This window comes from Canis lupus, chromosome Y, assembly GCF_048164855.1.
Source record: "Canis lupus baileyi chromosome Y, mCanLup2.hap1, whole genome shotgun sequence".
Classification (NCBI taxonomy): domain Eukaryota; kingdom Metazoa; phylum Chordata; class Mammalia; order Carnivora; family Canidae; genus Canis; species Canis lupus.
This window is the reverse complement of record NC_132877.1, coordinates 1,206,125-1,227,181: the sequence shown is the minus strand read 5'-3', so window position 1 is coordinate 1,227,181 and position 21,057 is coordinate 1,206,125. Positions and strand designations below refer to the sequence as shown.

The 21,057-nt window shown below is 61.5% G+C and overlaps 2 protein-coding genes across 2 annotated transcripts in view; both read left to right on the top strand.

Annotated features, from left to right (window-relative positions):
- The first annotated feature begins 5,155 nt into the window (after positions 1-5,155).
- Positions 5,156-13,875, top strand: LOC140629108 (E3 SUMO-protein ligase ZBED1). Its single transcript, XM_072818554.1, has 2 exons — positions 5,156-5,297; positions 10,498-13,875. Exon 2 carries the CDS (start codon positions 10,551-10,553, stop codon positions 12,642-12,644), a length of 2,094 nt encoding a protein of 697 aa, XP_072674655.1. The 5' UTR covers positions 5,156-5,297; positions 10,498-10,550; the 3' UTR covers positions 12,645-13,875.
- The window catches only part of LOC140629109 (polyprenol dehydrogenase-like), a 138,416-nt gene continuing 122,522 nt past the window's right edge, over positions 5,164-21,057 (top strand). The window contains exon 1 of the mRNA XM_072818555.1: positions 5,164-5,297. Within this exon, the coding sequence (XP_072674656.1) occupies positions 5,189-5,297 (109 nt within the window). The 5' untranslated portion in view covers positions 5,164-5,188. The remainder of the gene's footprint in view (positions 5,298-21,057) is intronic.

The window sequence follows — 21,057 nt, the reverse complement described above, 5'->3', positions numbered from 1 at the left end:
TTTCAACAAGAGTGCATCCCATGTCATTCCACTTATGCAAAGTCGTAGAACAGATGCAACTAAGTTACCATGCAAAGAAGGTTAAAAAAAAACCCCAAACCCAAAAACCCAGTCCCAAACCACTGGTTTTTGGCAGAGCGCTGCCTGGGGCGGCCCACGGCTCACTGTACAGAGCGATGCCCGTTTGTACATCTTGTTGTCATGGGTGTCGCGCGGCTGGGGGCAGACGCATTGGACAGTGCGCTCAAGACGGCTGCTTTTCCTGAATATACATTGTGCCCCGAAGAAAGGACTCTAATCGATATAACGTGTTTTATCACATATTTACCAACGGCAGGGCAGGGATTTGGGATTTTGATGTCACTGCATTTCTGAATGAAACACCATTTTCTGAACGTCTGGCGCGCATCCTGCATCGTCCCCAACCCCTCACTTTCAATCGAACGCACAGCTCTCCGGAGAAGCGAGGAGTGCGAGCGGGTCGGAACCACCCCAAAGTCCTCCTTTGCCATCCCCAAAGCATCCACCTGGTTACAAAGAGGATGTTGGAAACATTACACGCTGAGTTTAGGGGAAAGTGAGTCACAAAATGTCACGAACCTACTGGAAGGCACCTTTCGTGGTCCTTGACTGTGTAAGCGGCTGCACGCTTGCTGGCGCACCCAGAATAAGGGGTGTATCTGAAGTGGAGGGGGGGCAAGAGCCGGTTGTCTTTGAGGTGGGTTTCCGAATCTCTGGTCCCATTTTATTCTATGCCACCGTGATGAGAGGAAGGGGAACGTGGGCAGGTGCATGTGGGGCCGCTCTGGGTGCTGCTGATTCCCCAGCGGGGGCTGTTCCAGGAGCCTCGGGGCGGCCTCGGTGGTCTCCAAACCCCGCGGACTTGTGGGGAAACGTCCCTGTACATCCTCGGGCTGCGCACGACATCTCTGAAGGGTCCCGCCTGGCTTGGAAACACTGGGGTCCCCTGTGTCCCGTGTGGCGCCACCTGCGACCCCAACTCCCCAACCACACAGTGCTGGAAGGGCCCGTATCATAAACATCATAGCTTCCTTGGGGTCTGGAGAAAACCCGCACGTCCCCGAGCGGCCCGAAGTGCTAACTCTCCACCCCACGCCGCCCTCCCTGGTGAGGTCCCCTCAGCGGACGACCCTTCGTATCCTGGGGACCAGGCACAGAGCCTGCTTCCCTCTGAGCAGCAAGCTTGAGGTCCCCAGCGGCTCCAATAAGGCGGTCACATCCTCCCACGGGAACCAAGGTGCCCTCTTGGTCTTGTTCCTAAAACACCTGCCGGCTCCGTGTCCCCCTGTGCCCGTTACCCCGTGGGAACTGACCTCCTTTCTCGCACGCTTGAAGGTCCTGTGTCATTGGGGCCAGCACGTGGTCACCTTTGCCTCGTCCATCCGTCACATCTACGCAATAAACCCCGACACTCCCCGGCTGCACTGCCTGGGTTCCCCACATTCGTCTTGATTGCATTCTCACCCCCCGATTTGGAAAGATGTGACACGGAAAGCACCGTCCCCGGGCGGTTAGGATTTGCATGCACCCCTCGCGGGAGGTGGGGGCCCCTGAGTGGCGTCCGGACCCTGGGACACGCAGAGGGCAGCTCTCGCCATGTAAATGTGGTCCGTCTGCGCCTTAAAATAGGCGGGTAATCCTGAATTAACCTGCTGCCTGCGTTCTAATCCCGTAAGCCCCCCAAATACACCGAAGGAACAGGGGTGCCGGGAAACCTGCGGGGAGCCCGGGCTGGCGCGCTGGGAAACGGCGATGTCCACCCCACGACCGCCAGGACCTAGATTCTGCTCGCGACTGACGTCCTGGTCACCGGCCCTTCCAGGCCATGGCCACAGGGGCCCAGGGGCGGCGGCGGGGGGCAACCCCCAGATTTGAGCCTTTGGCAGAACCAGAGCAGCCAACCCTGGGGACGTCTTGCCCGCAGAACACTGGTCTCCCGCACGATTTGGGGCGATTTAGGACAAGTCTGGTAAAACCCGTCCAGAGGAGCATATGGGGCCGGGGAGCCCCTCAAAAAACCATTGCTGGAAGCACCTAGGGAAGCCCGCAGCTCTCAGCACCCCTCCCCAGTTCAAGGCTCCAGAAACCTCCTGGGAACATAGGAGAAGGGGGAGCCTTCAGCGTCACCCCCGGGGCATTGACTGGCCTGGCTGCGTGTCCACGGCGAGCTCGCTTTGCTTTTGGGACAAACGCTCCGAAGTCCCTCCCTCCCTGCTTCCTGCGGGAATCGCAGCCTGGGCCCTAGATCACGGACACCCACCCAGGTCCCCCCAGGCGCCCCTGACACCCGGCCCCCCACCCGGGACCCCGCCTGCATCTCCAACCCCCGTCCACAGGCCCCGCCCTGACCCAGGCCAGACCGGGGACCTCCACCCACAGACCCTGCCTGGACCAGGGACACTGGGTCACAGCCGTGCCCACCCCACACACCAGGACTTCATACGCGGGAAACCCTTTGGGGAGTGGGACGGGGTGCCAGGGACCGTGACTCCCCGGTGCTCTGGGCGGGGCACACCTGGGCCCGCGGGGCAGGCCGACAGGGCCACTTGGCAGGGGATCCCCCGAAGGCTCCTTGGCCTCAGTTTATCTGTAGGACCGGGGGTTGCAGAGGCGGAAGGAACCCTCCTAACCCAGGTGGCCTGGCCGCAGGTGCAGTCCAGGGGCCGCGAGGGAAGGGGTCGCTGTGCCCACGACCGCGAATCCGAGAAAGCACCGAGCACACAGGGTTCATCAGCAAGAGCGAGCTTGGGCCCCAGTATGCGCGGCCCAGGGGGGCGGGGGCTTGGACCCCGAGGCGGCTCCAGCTGGGATTCTATGGGCTGGTCTGGGGGATTCCAGAAGGGGGGCAGCTTCTTTGTTCCCGTATGGGGGGAAGTGGGGGGAGTTTCTTAAGCTGTTTTCATTCTCCCCGTGCGGGACTTTCTGGCGAGGGGCCTGCGGGTTTCCCGCTGAGTGAAGTAGGGGCCTGGGGGCCTGTACTGTGCCAGCGCCGAGCTTCAGGTGGGGTGCCCTAGATTGTCTCGGCCTCCACAGGGTACAGCCCCCGTGGTAGGGGGTGCCCCTAGGGCTGGGCGAGGGTGCCCCCTGCAGTCGGACCCGGTCGGTCCCCGTCCTAGTCCTAGGGGAGTGAGGAGGGCGAATCCAGGGGGTCCTGGTGCAGGGTTCAGGGTTCTGGAGGCTTCCAGCGTGGGATCCTGTGTCCCAGACTTGGCAGGGGTGGGTGGTCTCTGCTGGTGAGTGTGCAAGGGACGTTAGTGCAGAGGCTCCTTGGTGCTACCATTAGGGGGTGTGAGCGGGGGTCTCGGGCCCTGGCAGGCACTGAGGTCCTTGTGGGGCCAGGTGTGGGGGTCCCTTGGGAGGGTTTTGGGTAGGGGTCTGGGGGATGGGTCTCAGAGAAAGTCCTAGCAGTGGTCTGTGCAGGGTGGATGGGGGGTGGTCTAGGGTCTGGGAAGGGTCCAGGGGAAAGGTCTTGGGTGGGTCCTGAGCCGGGTTGAGGGATCCGGGTGGGGGTTCCCCGTCTAGGGTGCCTGCTGGGTTCCCAGTGCAGACAGGGGTCAGGAGGGGTTGCGGTGAGGTTCCGGATTCGGGGAGTTGAGGAGGGGTCAGTGGGCAGGGGTGCGGGGTCTGGATGGGGTAGGGAGTGGGTCGGGGTCCTAGGACAGGAGTCTGAGGGCGGGTCGTGATCCGAGTGGGGTCTCGGTCGGGGTCCACAAGGGATTCTAGGGTGTAGCAGGGGTCGGAGAGGGGTCCACGGGCAGTATCCGGGGTCTGAGTGAGGTCGGGGATGGGTCCGGGGGCGGAGTCCGGGGTCCAGGCATGGTTGGTGAGGGTCCTAGGTCGGGGGTCCAGGATGGGGGAGGCCGAGGAGAGGTCAGCAGGCAGGGGTCCGGGGGCTCGGCGGGGTGGTAGTGGGGGGTCCGGGGGCAGGAGTTCGGGGTCCGGTTGGCGTCAGAGTGGGGTCCTGGGTCGAAGTCCAAGAGGGGTCTAGGGGTGTGGGTGGGGTCGGGGAGGAGTACCTAGATGGGTCCAGGGGGTTCCGGGCGGGGTCTGGGAAACTTAGAGGGTCTAGGCGGGGTCGGGCAGGGGAGTTCCGGGGTCGGGGCCGGGGTTGGGGAGGGGTCCCTAGGGTGGGTTCCGGAGTCAGGGTGGGGTTGGGTCAGGGTCAGAGAGGGGTCCTGGGCAGGGTTCCGGAGTGTGGGTGCGGTTGGGGAGAGGTCCCTAAGGTGGGTTCCGGGGTCGGGGCGGGGTCCCTAGGGTGGGTTCTGGGGTCGGGGCGGGGTTGCGGGGTCGGGGAGGGGTCCGGGAGGGGTCCTCGGGCGGGTTTCTGGGGGATTAGGGTGGAGTGTGGTCGGAGCAGGGTCTGGGCGGGGTCCCGGGCAGGGTTCCGTTCCCGGGTCGCGGTGGGGGCGGGGTGTGTGGGCAGGGTCCGTGGGGAGGGGGTCGGGGCGGGGCTCCGCGGTCGGGGAGGGGTCCCTGGTGGGGTTCCGGGGTCGGAGCAGGGTCGGGGCGGGGTTCCGCGGTCGGGGAGGGGTCCCGGGTGGGGTTCCGGGGTCGGAGCAGGGTCTGGGCGGGGTCTGGGCGGGGTTCCGAGCGGGGTTCCGTTCCCGGGTCGCGGTGGGGGCGGGGTGTGTGGGCAGCGTCCGTGGGGAGGGGGTCGGGGCGGGGCTCCGCGGTCGGGGAGGGGTTCCGAGCGGGGTTCCGGGGTCGGAGCAGGGTCTGGGCGGGGTCTGGGCGGGGTCGGGGCGGGGTTCCGTTCCCGGGTCGCGGTGGGGGCGGGGTGTGTGGGCAGGGTCCGTGGGGAGGGAGGGGGTCGGGGCGGGGTTCCGGGGTCGGGGAGGGGTCCTCGGGCGGGTTTGTGGGGGATTGGGGCGGAGTGGGGTCGGGGCGGGGTCCCGGGGCGGGTTCCGGGTATCGGGGCGGCGCCGGGGCGGGGTCCGGGGTGGGTTCCGGGCGCGGGGCGGGGATCGGGGCGGGGATCGGGGCGGGGATCGGGGCGGGCCGGGGCGGGGTCCCGGGTGGGTTCCGGGCGCGGGGCGGGCGCGGAGGGCGGGCCGCGCGGGCGCGTTTCCGCCGGCCGGTGTGGCTCCGGGTCCCGGGGGCGGGCGGGCGGGCGGGTGTCGGCGGCGGCGGCGGCGGCGGGCGGCGCGGAGGCGGCGTCCGGGCAGCCATGTCGCCTTTGTCTGCGGCGCGGGCGGCCGTGCGGGTGTACGCGGCGGGCGCGGCGGTGGTGCTGGCGCAGCTGGTGCGGCGCTGCGTCGGGGGCTTCGCGGAGCCAGGTCAGCGGGGCGCGGGCGCGCGGGCGGCGGGTGGTGCTGCTGGCGGGGCCGGCGGGGCGGGGGCGGGGGCGGCGGGGCCGGGGGGGGCGCGCTCCTAGCTCGCGGGGGCGGGGGCGGGGGCGCTCCCAGCTCGGCGGGCCTGTGGGGGGGCGAGCGCACCCTGGCTGCTCGCCGCGCGCCCCCTCCCGGGCCCCGGCCGGGCCCGCGCGCCCCCCTCCGTCCCCCTCGCGCCGTCCCTCCCCCGACCTGGGGCCCGGGCGCGCGGCCGGGGCGCCCCCGTGTGCCCCGTTCCCCTGCGCCCGCGGGGAGCGGCCTTCCCGGAAGGCCTGGCCGTGGCCCCGGCGCCCTGGTGCTCGCGGGAGCTGCGGCTGCGGGGCCGGCTCGGTGCGCGGCGCGCGGGCGAGCGGGTGCGGAGCGGCCCGAGCCGGGGAGCCCCGGGGAGCCCCCTGCGAGCCGGCGGGGACGCGCGCCCTGCGCTCCGCTCGCCCGGGCGCCGCGCTGCACCCCCGAGCCCCGGGGTCGCGGAAGCCGCAGCCTAAATGCCGGGGGATCCTCGGGCGACGCACAAGTATCTTGCAAACAAAGTATCCGCTGCGGCCTGGAGCGGCGCTACATTGTAGCTACGGGCGCTTCGCCCGGACCTGGGGGCACCCCGAGGGGCGCACCGCGACCCTCCTGGGCCGAGCGCACGCACCCCGCGCCTCGCTGCCAACTACGCTGGGCGCTTCAACAGCGCTGCTCCCAGCGGCCCACGGCGCTCCACGCTCCCTTTTCTTTCTTTTTCCATAAATACTGCAAGATTCTGTAAGTGCCTTTTTTTCTGCCTTACGGTTTTCCACTTTTTAAACATCTTATTTATGCATGAGAGAGACACAGAGAGAGGCAGAGACTCAGGCAGAGGGAGAAGCAGGCTCCCTGCGGGGAGCCCGATGCGGGACTCGATCCCGGGGCTCCTTCCTCGCCCTGCAGACGCTCAACCGCTGAGCCACCCAGGCGTCCCTTCCTAATGACTTCCTTAATCCCGTTCCCTTTCCTCTGGATTTCGTCATGGTAAGGAGTCAGCACCCGATGCTTACAACACCCAAGATTGTGCTCACGCACTGTGCACACGGGGGGTGATCCTCCTGCACAACAGTGGGCTTCTCCTAGCGAAGGTTTGGGGGTCCTCAAAAGTGATAAGCAGATGCTGCAGGGTGTGTGTCTCTGGGAAGTGGGTGCCCCCGGCCCCCGTGTTGTTTGAGCATCGGCTGCACTTGTGAATTCCTTCCTGTCTCTACCCACTGATGTGGGGCAGCGCACGGGGATCCCGGTGGGCCACGCTTTGCAGAACCTCAGCCCTGAGCCGCAGGAAGGTGTTTGTCCGTGAACCCCACCCTCCCAATCCTCCACCCCGGGGGAGAGGAATCTTGGTTTTACAGGACCTACGCTTTTACCTGTCTGATACCCTGCAATTCATTGCGGTTTTTGTTTCTTTTGACGTATTTACCCGCGTTAGAGCGCAACACAGGGCGAGGAAGGAGGCAGCAGGTATCCCGGAGGCCGGGGATCGACAAGGGAACGCGTGCGCCTTTCCAATCCACTTGTGAACCGGGAGGCACGGGGGAAAGCCACTCCAAACTGTAGAGCGCCGTTCCTTACGTGTACCCGTGCGATTTCCCTTGGACACGGGCTTGTCACCCGCCTAGGAGCCCGTTCGGGGCACGCCGCGAAAGACGGGGCGAATCTGGGAGTGCGATTCAGAGTTGCGGGGTTGTCACTGCACCAGGACACCAAAACGGGCTTGTTTGGCAAACTTCTTTATGGCGTGTCTACGTGGATGGCTTCTTCCTTTGTTCTTTTTAGTTCTTGATTAAAAATAATCGTGAAAACATTAGAATTCTCATGAAATCACGTGGCAGCCAGAGGAATCCTTGTGTGTGTGCCCAAAGACAATCCTTATAGATATAAAGATGAGTTTTTCCTTGTTGGTGCTACGCGAGCCTCGGCCTGTCTGTGGGGTTAGAAACGGTTTTAGATTCTGGTAGGAGAGCGTTTCTGTCATGTGTTTCCTGGAGGCCCCGTCGCAGTCGCTGTGCCTTTTAAAGCTTTTGTGATTTGCTCCACACTGGACGGTGGCATTTGAACTTTGCCCCTGGGACCTGGGGCCTCCAGCTAAACAGTCACAAAGACCCAGTTCCCATTTCCGGTTGGAAGTAGCTGGAAGTTTTCTTTTTCTTTACTTCCTCTTTTTTTTTTTTTTTTAATTTTGCGAGCACTGACAGAAAGAGGTCTGTCTTGCACCTTTTCTAAACGGGAATACGCGTGGCACGTGCGATGACTGGTGTCACTTAGATGGTCTGAAGGAAGGGAGAGACGAGAGGTCCGCTGTCCTCGATGTGCACGTTTCCTGATTTCTTACGAGTTACCCCAAACCAGCTCATTACAGACTCAGGATTGATGGTCATGCCTTTGCAGACACGGTCTGATTCCCAGAACCTCTGTGTTCTGGAGACGGTATCCAGGCGGCCCTCGCAGACAGGTGCGTCCACTCACCGTAGCTTAGAATACGTGATTTAATTACCGCATCCGACATCCTGAGGTCGCCCGAAAAACTCAACCCGTGGGTGAGATCCTGCTGCAAGTTGTTGTTCTCTTGGGAGCGATACGTCTCGATGTATCAGAGCGTTTTGAAAAGGAGAGAAAGTCTCTTTGATGGGTTCTCGAGCGCAGTTCCCACATTGTACACATTTTTTATATGTTCCGCTGGAAGTAGGCGGGCATCCGGGTATGGAAAGTATGGTACCCGGGTGTGGTATACCTGCGGAGGCCGCATCCACCCCAAACCATGTCAACCAGCCCGCGGACCGAGCTGTTTGGGAAGGCCTCCTGGTTTCCAGACGACAGGATTTTAAGACGCCTGTCCAGAGAAAGTGAATTCTTGTTGCTTCTGTGGACACGGTGGCTCCAGGCACATGAAACCCTGGGAGATCCCAGCTTCGTGATTTAGGGTTCCTTTCGCTTCAAAAAACAAAACAAAACAAAACAAAAAAAGGAGGATCCCAAACAGTGTTAGTTTATGTAACTTTTACCTGCTAGAAATGAAACCAGAAATGTAAGACCTAGTTAAGAATATATTAAGAATCGCAGTGACAAGCCAGCTGCCTGTAAGTAGCAGTGACACGGTGCTTCGGGTGCAGAATAACGACGTCCTCCAAGACGGAGGGCAGGCTAGTGATCGCGGCGTCCCCGCCCCCGTGTTGCCTGTTAGCAGGCGTCTCGAGCTCCGGGATGCGGGGAAGGCGGCGAGTTCTCTGTGCTGTTGCTTGCACCTCCCCTGGGATGCACTGTGTGGGTGGCTGTGTGGGAAGAAATCTGGCTGTTCTTGCTGGAAAAGGCAGGACTGCGCAGGATCCTGGGGGGGGGGGGGGAGACGGTCCCCCAGGGGTGCCTGGACCGCCTGCCTGCATGAGCTGTGAGAGTCTATCTTGAAGAAGCCTTTGCTGGCGACTGTGACCGAAGCCATGGTGGGCCGAGCGGTACGGATGGTGGCGGAAGGTGCCTTATGCAGCCTTACAGGGGCTCCTCTGCTCATCGCCTCCTTTCCTGGGGGGCCCCGGAGATTGAGACGTAACTGTTTGCACCCGAGGAGAGGAAACCCAATTGGAAGGCCCAGCGGGGGCGCCTCCATGAGAACCCGCTTGGCTGGGGATTCCTTGTGCTTGGTGCGCAGTGCTTAGCTGGGGTTTCGTGACATGGTTTGGTTAAGTTGATGATACTTATCAGAAGCAGGATAATAGGGCCGTAGGAAGACCTGATACGGGTAGATGGTGTCGCCGGAGTAGGATGTACCGGCCCCTACTCCACACCCAGGGCGAGGCGCCGTGGGTTCCTCCCACGGTTCCTCCCGACTGGGCCGCAGAGCGTGCAGCCTGGGGGTTCTTCCGTCCAGCCCAGGTTCCACAAAGCCCCATTCATCAGACCTGTTGTGACATCTTCCTGGAAGGCCTCAAGCAGGCCGGGGTGGCAGGGTGTGGCCGTCCCCGGGGACGTGGAGGGTGCGGGGGCATTTTGGGCAAGACGTTGATGCTCAGTACCTTTTATGAGTTTTACCCTTGTCCTAGGACTGCCCTGGATCCGCCTTACCCTAAGTCCCAATGGCTTAAAATGGGAGAACTTCATCCTTTCCAGAAAGTCATCTTCTCCCAGTTCTGGAGAGCGGAGTCTGAGACCCACATTGCTGTGTGAGGCTCCAGGGGACGTTCCTTCCCACTTCTTTCAGCTTCTGGGGGCGGGGAGGGGGGGGCGCTCCTGGCTTGTGGCCCGCGTCCGTCCCACGATCTTGTAATTTCTCGTTTAATCACATCTGGGTACTGTTTTGAATAAGGTTCGGTTCACAGGTTCTGGGAGTACCTGAATTCTGCTGGGTGGGGGGGGCACCATGCAATCCCCTGGAGACGTCGGCATTTCGCTCTGAACAGATTCCCAACGCTCGGAAAAATGCCTGGTCGGTGCAGGCTGTTCTCTAACCGCCCACCCCCTCCCAGGGTTAAAAAGTTACAGACTTAACAGACACCTTTGAACAGAACCCAGCTGCCGATTTGGGTGTCTCTGCCCTGTCTGGCGGCTCTGAGGGACCCGACATGGGGGCATCAGGGACAACAGGACCCCCCTACCCCGCCGTCCGCCCGGGGGGGCCGGCTCCTTGGTTGTCAGAGCCTCCCTTCCGAGAGCCTGGTGATGCTGGAACCCGTGCACGGCAAATACATATTTGTGCACGCACGTGTGGTTGCCCACGCTGGGCATTTTGAGAAGCTCCGGGGATCAAGATGTCCATTCCTGCCCCGCTAACGTTACCGATGACGGATGTGCCAAAGATAAAAGGAGAACATGCCATGTTCAAAAAGGCGTCGTTTCAAAACATTAAAATTCGGAAAAAAAAAAAAAAAAAACCAAACCCAAAAACGTTGCAGTGCCTCTTAGCCAACCCAAAGACTGCTCTGTCCAAATTAAAATCTCGCTTTTTGCTTCCTGGATACCCCTGTCTGCCGAACCTCGGGCGCTTTGCAAAAGCCACGCGCACCCGGAAAGGCGGCCCCGTCGGGGCCCTGTGGCCCGCGGCTTGGAGACAGAGCTGCCTCGGCGTGGCGTGCGCTCGCTCTTCGCAGGGCGGCCCCCGTGCCTGGGTCCCTTCTCACGCTGTGTTTGTCTTGCTGCTTCTCAGCAGGTGCGCAGGAATGAGTGGAGGCCCCGCAGGCGGGCCGCGGCGGAGAAGCCATGGAGGCGAAAGGCCTGGACCCGTCCCAGACAGACCTCAAGTTAGTGGCTCACCCGCGCGCCAAGAGCAAAGTGTGGAAGTACTTTGGCTTCGACACGAACGCGGAGGGATGCATCCTGCAGTGGAAGAAGATCTACTGCCGCATCTGCATGGCCCAGATCGCCTACTCGGGCAACACCTCCAACCTCTCCTACCACCTGGAGAAGAATCACCCCGACGAGTTCTGTGAGTTCGTCAAGAGCAACACGGAGCAGATGCGCGAGGCCTTTGCCACCGCCTTCTCCAAGCTGAAGCCCGAGGCCTCGCAGCTGACCCCGCCGGACTCGCTCGCCACCAAAGCCGGCCACGGCCACGAGAGCAAGCGGCAGCAGGAGCTCACGGCCGCCGTCATCGGGCTCATCTGCGAGGGCCTGTACCCCGCGTCCATCGTGGACGAGCCGACGTTTAAGGTGCTGCTGAAGACCGCCGACCCCAGGTACGAGATGCCCAGCAGGAAGTACCTGTGCAGCAAGGCCATCCCCGAGAAGTACGGCGCCGTCCGCGAGGCCGTCCTCAAGGAGCTCGGCGACGCGTCCTGGTGCGGCATCTCCACCGACATGTGGAGGAGCGACAACCAGAACCGTGCCTATGTCACGCTGGCCGCGCACTTCCTGGGCGGCGGGGCCCCCGGCTGCCTGTCCGTGGGGTCCCGCTGCCTGAAGACGTTCGAGGTCCCGGAGGACAACACCGCGGAGTCCATCACCAGGGTCCTGTACGAGGCCTTCATCGAATGGGGCATCAGCGCCAAGGTGTTCGGGGCCACCACGGACTGCGGCAAGGACATCGTGAAGGCGTGCTCCCTGCTGGACATCTCGGTGCAGATGCCCTGCCTGGGGCACACGTTCAACGCCGGCATCCAGCAGGCCCTGCAGCTGCCCAAGCTGGCCGGGCTGCTCGCCCGCTGCCGCAAGCTGGTGGAGTACTTCCAGCAGTCCACGGTGGCCATGTACATGCTCTACGAGAAGCAGAAGCAGCAGAACATGGCGCACTGCATGCTGGTGAGCAACCGCGTGGCCTGGTGGGGCAGCACGCTGGCCATGCTGCAGCGCCTCAAGGAGCAGCAGTTTGTCATCGCCGGCGTGCTGGTGGAGGACAGCAACAATCACCACCTCATGCTGGAGACCGCCGAGTGGGCCACCATCGAGGGGCTGGTGGACCTGCTGCAGCCGTTCAAGCAGGTGGCGGAGATGCTGTCCGCCTCCAAGTACCCCACCATCAGCATGGTGAAGCCGCTGCTGCACATGCTGCTCAACACCACCCTCAACATCAAGGAGACGGACTGCAAGGAGGTGAGCATGGCCAAGGAGGTGATCGCCAAGGAGCTGTCCAAGACCTACCAGGAGACCCCGGAGATTGACATGTTCCTGAACGTGGCCACCTTCCTGGACCCCCGCTACAAGCGCCTGCCCTTCCTGTCCGCCTTCGAGCGGCAGCAGGTGGAGAACAGGGTGGTGGAGGAGGCCAAGGGCCTGCTGGACAAGGTCAAGGATGGCGGCTACCGGCCGGCGGCCACTGCCGAGGACAAGATGTACGCGCTGCCCGAGGAGCCGCCCGTGAAGAAGCTGGTGCTGGCGTCCACGCCGCCGCCCACCAGCGTCATCAACAGCATGCTGGCCGAGATCTTCTGCCAGACGGGGGGCGTGGAGGACCAGGAGGAGTGGCACGCACAGGTGGTCGAGGAGCTTAGCAACTTCAAGTCCCAGAAGGTGCTGGGTCTCAACGAGGACCCGCTCAAGTGGTGGTCCGACCGCCTGGCGCTCTTCCCCGTGCTGCCCAAGGTCTTACAGAAGTACTGGTGCGTGGCGGCCACCCGCGTCTTCCCCGAGCGGCTCTTCGGCTCCTCCGCCAACGTGGTCAGCGCCAAGAGGAACCGGCTGGCCCCGGCGCACGTGGACGAGCAGATCTTCCTGTACGAGAATGCGCGCACCGGGGCCGAGGCCGAGCCGGAGGACGAGGACGAGGGCGAGTGGGGCCTGGACCATGAGCAGGTGTTCCCCCTTGGGGATGCTGTGCACGCTGGCTTCTTCGGCATCAGGGACAGCGGCTTTGTGTAGCTGCCGGTGGGTGGACAGGTGGTCACCACGGCGCTGGCCGCTCCGCTGTAAATACCAAGCGCGCGGGGGTGGCCGTGCTGGCGGGAAAAACGTGGGCTACGCACCTTTCCTCTGAGAGCCCCCTCGCATCCCAGCCAAAGCGTAGGGATGCGCTGGGAAGGTTCCAGAAGCCCCTTTACGCACCTGCTGGCTGCCGGTTGCAGATGATAGCTCCCAGAGCAGTGCAGCCAGGAGGGAGGGACAGTGCAGGGAGGGACGGAGGGAGGGAGGCCCCTTCGCTTCCCAGATAAGGAATTCCACCCCCCAGGACCAGGTCCTGTTCTCCGCGGGAGGGCTAGCTGTAAACCCAGCTGGGAAAATTAAAAAAAAAAAAAAAACTCCCACGTCCTTCCAGCCCAGAGGCTGTCAGCAGGCCTTTGCACACCTGTCGCACTCGTGCGCTCCCGTTTACTGTCCAGTCCAGGTGGGTGCGGCTGGGGGACACCGTCTGCAGCCCACGTGCCCCGCGAGGAAGACACAGCAGCTTCAGGTTTGGTGCAAAGCGTGAAAAGGGAACACGGGGCGAAGCCGTGCCAAAAACGAGCAGGAGAAAGGCGTGGGGCGCGCCTCGTCTTCCGCCCTGGCCCTCGCTGCCATTCGCTCTGTGCATGTGGTCCCGCGAGCCCGAGGCACCTGGGTCCTGAGCGTGCTCGTGTGTCCCCGGAGCTTCGGAGGGTCCTCCCTTTCCCCAGGACGAGAGTGGAGACCCTCCTGCCCGCCCTCGGAAACCCTGGTTTTCAAAATTACCAGGGACCGGAATGTGCCCAGGGTGATTGCACTTCTCCCTTGGGGGGGCGGGGTGGGGGGTCGAGGGACTCTTGCATTGTGTCTTTTTAACTCTGTGCTGTGAGGGCCGCTGATTTATTTTTTTTTAAACATGGACAATGGGACGCTTTTGCCTTGATGACTACATCCAGGAACCTGGAGCCGCTGGGCACGACGCGCGCGGGCAGCACCTGCGGGCATCCCGGACATTGAGGGAGGCGGATGCCGCCGTGTCCTGCGGAGGTGACCCCCCGCGGGGTCCCTACCAGGAACGAGACTTGGGTCCCGACGACACCGACTGGGTAGGAGGTTTCCTCACGGGATGTGCTTTTTTTGTTGTTTTTTTGTTTTGTTTTGTTCTGTTTCCTATTTAACGCTTTCGAATTTGACTCTTGTTCAATAAACCCGAGAAGCCAGCGGGCTCCTACTTATTTGTGTGATGTGTGTTCATTGGGATGGAAGCCCTCCAGGCGCACGGAGGCTGTCGTGGCTTCCCTGAAAGACGTTCTAGGCTGCGAGGAGAGTCCCTGCCCGGGACGAAGGGTACGTATGGCCCCTTCTGGAGACCTGTGCACCCCTAAACGCAGCGGAATAAAGCCGCCCCTTGGTGACGTGCCGGCCGGGAGCAGGCCTCTCGCGGTTTCCTTCACTGGCTGGTCTTCGCAGGCCAGTGGTCTTGGAAGCCAGGGCCTCTCGGAGCGGTGAGCAGACACCTGTGGGGAGGGGAGGACCTGGTGCTGGTGCCACGGGGACGCAGGCGACGCGCGGGGGTTCCCCGGGGAGTGTGTGTACGGCCGTGTCACGGTGACGCAGCTGGTGCGTGGGATTCCCCGGGAACATGTGAGTGCCCGTGCCATGGTGACGCAGCTGATGCGCGGGGTTCCCCATGGAGCGCGTGTACCCGTGTGTCACAGTGACGCAGCTGGTGTGTGGGGTTCCCCGTGGAGCGCGTGTACTCCCGTGTCACGGTGACGCAGCCCGTGGGCGGGGTTCCCTGGAGAACACGTGAGCACTCGTGCCATGGTGACACGGTGATGCGTGAGGGTCCTCGTGTAGCATGTGTATGCCCATGTGGTGACAAAGCCGGTGCGTGGGGTTCCCCGAGAACACGTGAGCGCCCATGCCATGGTGACGCAGCCCGTGGGCAGGGTTCCCTGGAGAACACGTGAGTGCCTGTGCCATGGTGACGCAGGTGATGCGTGGGGTTCCCCGTGGAGCGCGCATACGCCCGTGTCACATGATGTAGCCAGTGTGTGGGGTTCCCCGAGAACACGTGAGCGCCCATGCCATGGTGACGCAGCCTGTGCGCGGGGTTCCCTGGAGAACACGTGAGCGCTCGTGTCAGGCGGCGCAGCCAGTAGGCAGGGTTCCCCGGGGAACACGTGACCACTCACGTCACGGTGACGCAACACCAGTGCGGGGTTCTCGAGAACACGTATGCGCTGGAGCCACGGTGGCGCAACCAGTGGGCGGGGTTCCCCAGAGAACACGTGAGTATCCACGTCATGGTGACGCAGGTGATGTGCTGGGTTCCCTGGAGCGTGTGTGCGCGCGGGAGCCATGGTGAGGCAGCCGGTGGGCAGGGTTCCCCAGAGAACACGTGAGTATCCACGTCATGGTGACGCAGGTGATGTGCGGGTTCCCTGGAGCACGTGTGCGCTGGAGCCACGGTGACGCAGCCCATGCACGGGGTTCCCCATGGTGGAGCATGTGTGCACCTCTGTCAGGTGACGCAGCCGGTGGGAGGGGTTCCCCGGAGAACACGTAACCGCCTGTGTCACGGTGACGCAATCCGAGTGCGGGGTTCCCTAGAGAACACGTATGTGCTGGAGCCACGTATGTGATGCAGCCCGAGTGTGGAGGTCCCTGGAGAACCCGTGAGCACAGGGGTCAGGGTGACGCAGCCGATGCGCACGGGCCGACCTGTGGGGTTCCCCGTGGAGCACGTGTGGGCCGTGGCATGGTGATGCAGGTGATGCGTGGCGTTCCCTGTGGAGCGCGTTTGCGCCCATGTCATGGTGACGCAGCCGCTGTGTGGGGTTCCCCAAGAACACGTGAGCGCCTGTGGCATGGTGACAGGTGATGCCTGGGGTCCCCTGTGGAGCGCGTGTGCGCCGGAGCCATGGTAACATAGCTGGTGGGCGGGGTTCCCCGGAGGACACGTGAGCGCCCGCCTCAGGGTGACGCAGGTGATGTGCGGGGTTTCCTGGAGCACGTGTGCGCCGGATCCGTAACGCAGCCCATGGGCGGGGTTCCCCAGAGAACACGTGAGTCCCCGCGTCAGGGGTCAGGGTGACGCAGCCGATGCGCACGGGGTGACCCGTGGGGTTCCCGTGGAGCACATGCGGGCCGTGCTACGGTGAGGCGGCTGGTGCGCAGGGTTCCCTGGACAGCACATGAGCGCCCTTGCCTGGTGCACACCTGTGCATGCGCTTCCCTGGGCACACGGACCCCGGCCTGCACGCATCCCCGTGCTCACACTCTGCTTCTACGCACAAGTGTGCGTCTTTGGCTGTTACGCTCACATCTGACTCTAAAGCCCTAAGTCTGAGCTGCGGTTGATTTCATTATATCTATTTTCTGGACAGAAGGGTTATCCAGGGGGTGCTCTCCCAGTCGGTTCTGGGGCGCCATGGATGCGGATCCCGCTCAGTGCGGTTCTGGGTGGGAGCCGCTCGCAGGAGCCAGCGCTGTAGCGGGACACGCTGTCCCCGACCAAGGAAGTACCTGTGTCCTCGTGGAGCACGCGGTCCCCGAGGCCATCGTCCCACTGGGCTGTGGCCCTGCACGTGTGACGCAGCGTGGGCGCACAGGACACCTCGAGGCTCCCATCTGCCCTGCGGTCTTGCATGAGCCCTGCGGTCGCCGCTTAGGCCGTGTGCACACGGGGAACCCTTGTAGGGACACCCACAGCATCCTTTAGGCGCGCACGCCCTGGCTGCCTTCCCGACCTTGACGGCGGCTCCTTCCTCGTGCGCTCGTCTGGATCCCGGGGTTTGCCCTGTTTCTTTCCAGCCCGGCCGGGTCATTTGCGGGTTATGCGGTTCTGTATCGCATTTGCCCAGCGAGGCGGGCCGCACCACGTGTCCGTGAGGTCAGGCCGCGGGGTGACCGCCCTGGGAGCGCACGGCCCTACCCGCTCAGGCATGAGAAGGAACAGGGGCATCCCTGGGGTTCTCACGTCACCTCCTGAGTCTCTGCAGGAGCTCAGGCCATCTGCACCACCCTGGACACCACAGCTGGATTCTTAACTTGGGGCATGCGCATTCCGGGGGGTGGACATGCACTTGCCTGTTTAGCGTGTGCCTGTGCTGTTCTGACACTTTCCATCTTGTGGTGTCGGGGTCCCCAAACTGGCCCCCTTGGCCGCATCCTCCTGAGCTTTGCTGGCTTCCTTGGTGGCACTCTGCACGTGCAAGGCCTCCCGCCTTTCCTTTGCGTGGCCACCACAGTTCCGATGAAGCCCACCATCCTCTCCTCAGGGGTCCGGGGGCGTGCACACCAGCCCCATCGTGTTAGCCCCTGACATAATCCTGTGCCCACACCCCACTTTCCCAGGACGTGACTGCAGCTGCCGTGCGGTACAAGAGTCCTGCTTGACAGAAATACAGACCCAGTGTCCCTTCTAGGGACCCCTGATTCCAAAGCTGCGTGGTCTCTGGGTTCCCCAGGTGCCCACCAGTACCCTGTAGTCTGCGTCTCCAGGGTTGGGGGGCTTTGTGCGGCCCCTTTGTTGGGGATGTTGGCCTTGGTTATTCTGGAAAGATTCTCCTAATATCCGCCCGGTGTTTTGACCCCGGTCACAGGCAAGCCTTGGTGGCAAGGTGGTCGCAAGTCCCACCTCCTGATTCCAGAGCAGTTTGTCTGGCGTCTCCATTGTCCCAGACATGCTGGATTCTCCCAGTGACATGGGACGAGGCATGCGCATCGCAGCTGGCAGCTGGCACGTGCTAGGGGAGCGCTTGCCTCAGGAGGCCCTTCCTTGGGGCAAAGGGCCAGGGCGTTCTCCGTTGGAGCGATGCAGCCCTGAGGCCTCTGCGCCTGTCTCCAAAGTGGGGCGGCTCCCAAGAGCGCTGATCACGGGGTCCCAGGCACCAGTGCTTCTCGTCTCAGATGGTGGCAGTTCTGGGACATGGTACTTGATGGGTACTGCGTGCCCATCCATCTATCCATGTATCTGTCCATCCATCCATCCATCCATCCATCCACCCACCCATCTGCATGCCCATCTATCTCTCCATCCATGCATCCATCCACCCACCCACCCACGCATCTATATATCTATCCATCCGTTCACCTATCTACATGCCCATCCATCCACCCATGTGTCCATCCATCCATCCATCCATCCATCAATCCATTTATCCATCGATTGATCTATCCATCCATCCACCCATCTACATGCCCATCCATCCATCCTATACTTTTATGGTTAAGTTGAAGGTGCATTGAGTGACTTTTATTCTCCCTTCATGACATTTAATGAGTTGATGACACTTCCTTATAGGACACCCGTCACTGATTGGCGCGTCATGGATTTACAGTTTTGCCCACTTTCTAAGTCATACCAGAAGGACCCGTGTGATTCCTATGGTGCAGCCTCCCCAGGTCATGGAGAACCTTGGAGGACTGGACCTTTTGTATTTCTGTCCCAGGGGAGTTGGGTAGAGCATCAGCCTGCACTCGGTGTCCAGTCCCCTGCGTCCTCGGCTGACATGGCTCCCACCCCTTCACACACTTGGCCAGGGAGATAGATAGGACATTTTTCATAGGGTCAGGTCACCAGACTGTGAAGTCAGCTGCCAGCAGGGGACGCTAAGGCAGGGCCCTGTTGGCGACGGGCAGCATGGCTGTAGGCCTGCCTTGGGACCACACAGCCCGGGCAGGGGTTCTGCAGCGGGACACACATGGGGAGTTCCAGGCAGGGCAAAGACACCCGGGTGCAGGCATCTAAGCCAGCAACAGGCTGCCTGGCGGGTGTCTGGCACGAAGGACGCCCCGTTGGAGGGGCCAGTGCTGGTCTGAGAACCAGGAGCTCCAATGTCCAAGGGCAGGAGATGGTGAACACGTGGGCTCCCGCAGCGACGGCGCATTCTCCCCCTTCTTCCATGTTTTTGGGTGCTTTTCAGACCATCAACTGATTCAGCAGGGCCCACCCACACTGCAGGAGCCCCTGGGCTTTACTCAGTGCCCCGAATTGGGTGCTCATCTCTTCCAGGAACACTCTCGCAGACAGACACACCCAGGAGGAAGGTGTAACCAGCCCTCTAGGCTTCCCTCCACCCAGTCGGCTTGACACGGCTGATGATCCCTCACATGAACTGGCGGCTCCCACGAGTGACTGGAGTGAAGACGCTGGGCCAGGTCTTGACTGTCACATCCCCAGGAACCACACCGCTTTCCCAGGGTGCTCACAGTTTGTTTTCCAGCCCACAGGAGGGGTGGAGCTCACAACCACTTGCACAAGGGTGCTCCTCGGAAATCCCAGCAATACGCCTGTAAAGCGCCCTCTGTGTTTTCCACATGGGGTGTTTCTGGGACCGCCGGGGCTCCTCCCCAGACAGCTATGTCCTTGGGTGTTGGCTCTTCCTGAACACCACATCTGGCACTTTCTTTTCTTTACTATTATTATTTAATTTTATTTTTTTATTTTTATTTTTATTTTTTTTAAATTTATTTATTTATGATACAGAGAGAGAGAGAGAGGCAGAGACACAGGCAGAGGGAGAAGCAGGCTCCATGCACCGGGAGCCCGACGTGGGACTCGATCCCGGGACTCCAGGATCACGCCCTGGGCCAAAGGCAGGCGCCAAACCGCTGCGCCACCCAGGGATCCCTAATTTTATTTTTTAAAGAACAACTTTAGGTGCACCCTATAACAAAAATACCCAGCATGCAAATAAATGTGTCCAGCAGCAACATTGTGGGGAACACACAGAAATTTCCCATGTACCCCTGTGACCACACACATGCACAGCCTCCCCCGTGTTCATCCCAGCCCCACAAATGGTTGATTTTCTATAATTGATGAACCCACACCAACCCCATCATCCTCATACAGATGCATTCTTTATGTTAGCGCTTCTTCTTGGGAGTTGTGCATTCTATGAGTTTGCACGTCGCCAGTGACACATGTGCAGTTATAGTGCCATGTAGACTATCATCCATTCATCCCTCCATTTATCCATCCATCCATCCATCATCCTTCCATCCCCTCATCCACCCACATGTCCATCTATGCATCCATCTATCCATCTATCCATGCATCCATGCATCCATTCATCCATCCATCCATCCATGCATCCATCATCTATCCATCCATCCATCCATCCATCCATCCCCTCCCTCATCCACCCACATGTTCATCTATGCATCCATCTATCCATCTATCCATGCATCCATCCATCCATCCATCCATGCATCCATCATTCATCCATCCATCCATCCATCCATCCCCTCATCCACCCACATGTCCATCTATGCATCCATCTATCCATCTATCCATGCATCCATGCATCCATCCATCCATGCATCCATCATCTATCCATGCATCCATCCATCCATCCATGCATCCATCATCCATCCATCCATCCATCCCCTCATCCACCCACATGTCCATCTATGCATCCATCTATCCATCTATCCATGCATCCATGCATCCATCCATCCATCCATCCATGCATCCATCATCCATCCATCCATCCATCCATCCCCTCATCCACCCACACGTCCATGTATCCATCCATCTTTCACTTCTCAGTATGTGTTTCGGGTAGCTTCCTGGCTTCTCACAGCTCCATAGCTCGTTTCTATTTAGCACTGAGTAATATTCCCCGGCCCAGATGGACCGCACTTGATGCATCCGTCCACCTGCTAAAGGTCACCTTGGTCGCTTTCATAATCTTTTCAAGGAAGGCAGACTGTGCCCTAATCCTTTTGGGGTCGGAACATGGACAAGGCAGTTTTCCGACCATATTGTCTGAGGCCACTTCTGGGGCCCGCTGGGTCTCTGAGATGCGTCCCTGGTCACCTGACCACAGGGAGCCCCTGTTTCAAGCCCGGGGCACAGAGCAGCTTCCCTGCGTCCAGATGGGCATTTGGAGGAAGCACATAGCTTGTAGGACCGCATGGTGCACATGAGATTCCACCAAGAGCCTGGGAATGTGGAGGGCTGGCCCGGGATGGAAGGAATTCCAGCCGTGCGCCCCGCCCTCCCCATCTCGTCATGTCACCCCACGTCTGTGATGCACAAGGGGCGGTGGGGCGGTGTGGTCCATCCTCGGTTGCTTGGAGCTGCCATCTGCAGGGTGACGTGTGCCCCTCCCGTACGTGTCGGTCTGCCGGCAGCGGTCACGGGTGTTAGTGGCGGCAGCAACTGCGGGATGGCAGGCTCATGACCACACAAGGGGAGCTTGTTGGGGTGAATAGGGCCCGGTGGCCGGCTCCTGTGCGTCCTGCCCTTCTGCCCCTGAGGGCACCGTGGCACCTTCTCCTGGCATCTGTGCCAGCTTACCACATTGTGCAGACACACTGGGCTGAACTGGACGCCCGGGCCTCCAGTCACAAGGATGAGCCACCGTGTGGACAATGGCACCATGTTGGCGCCTCC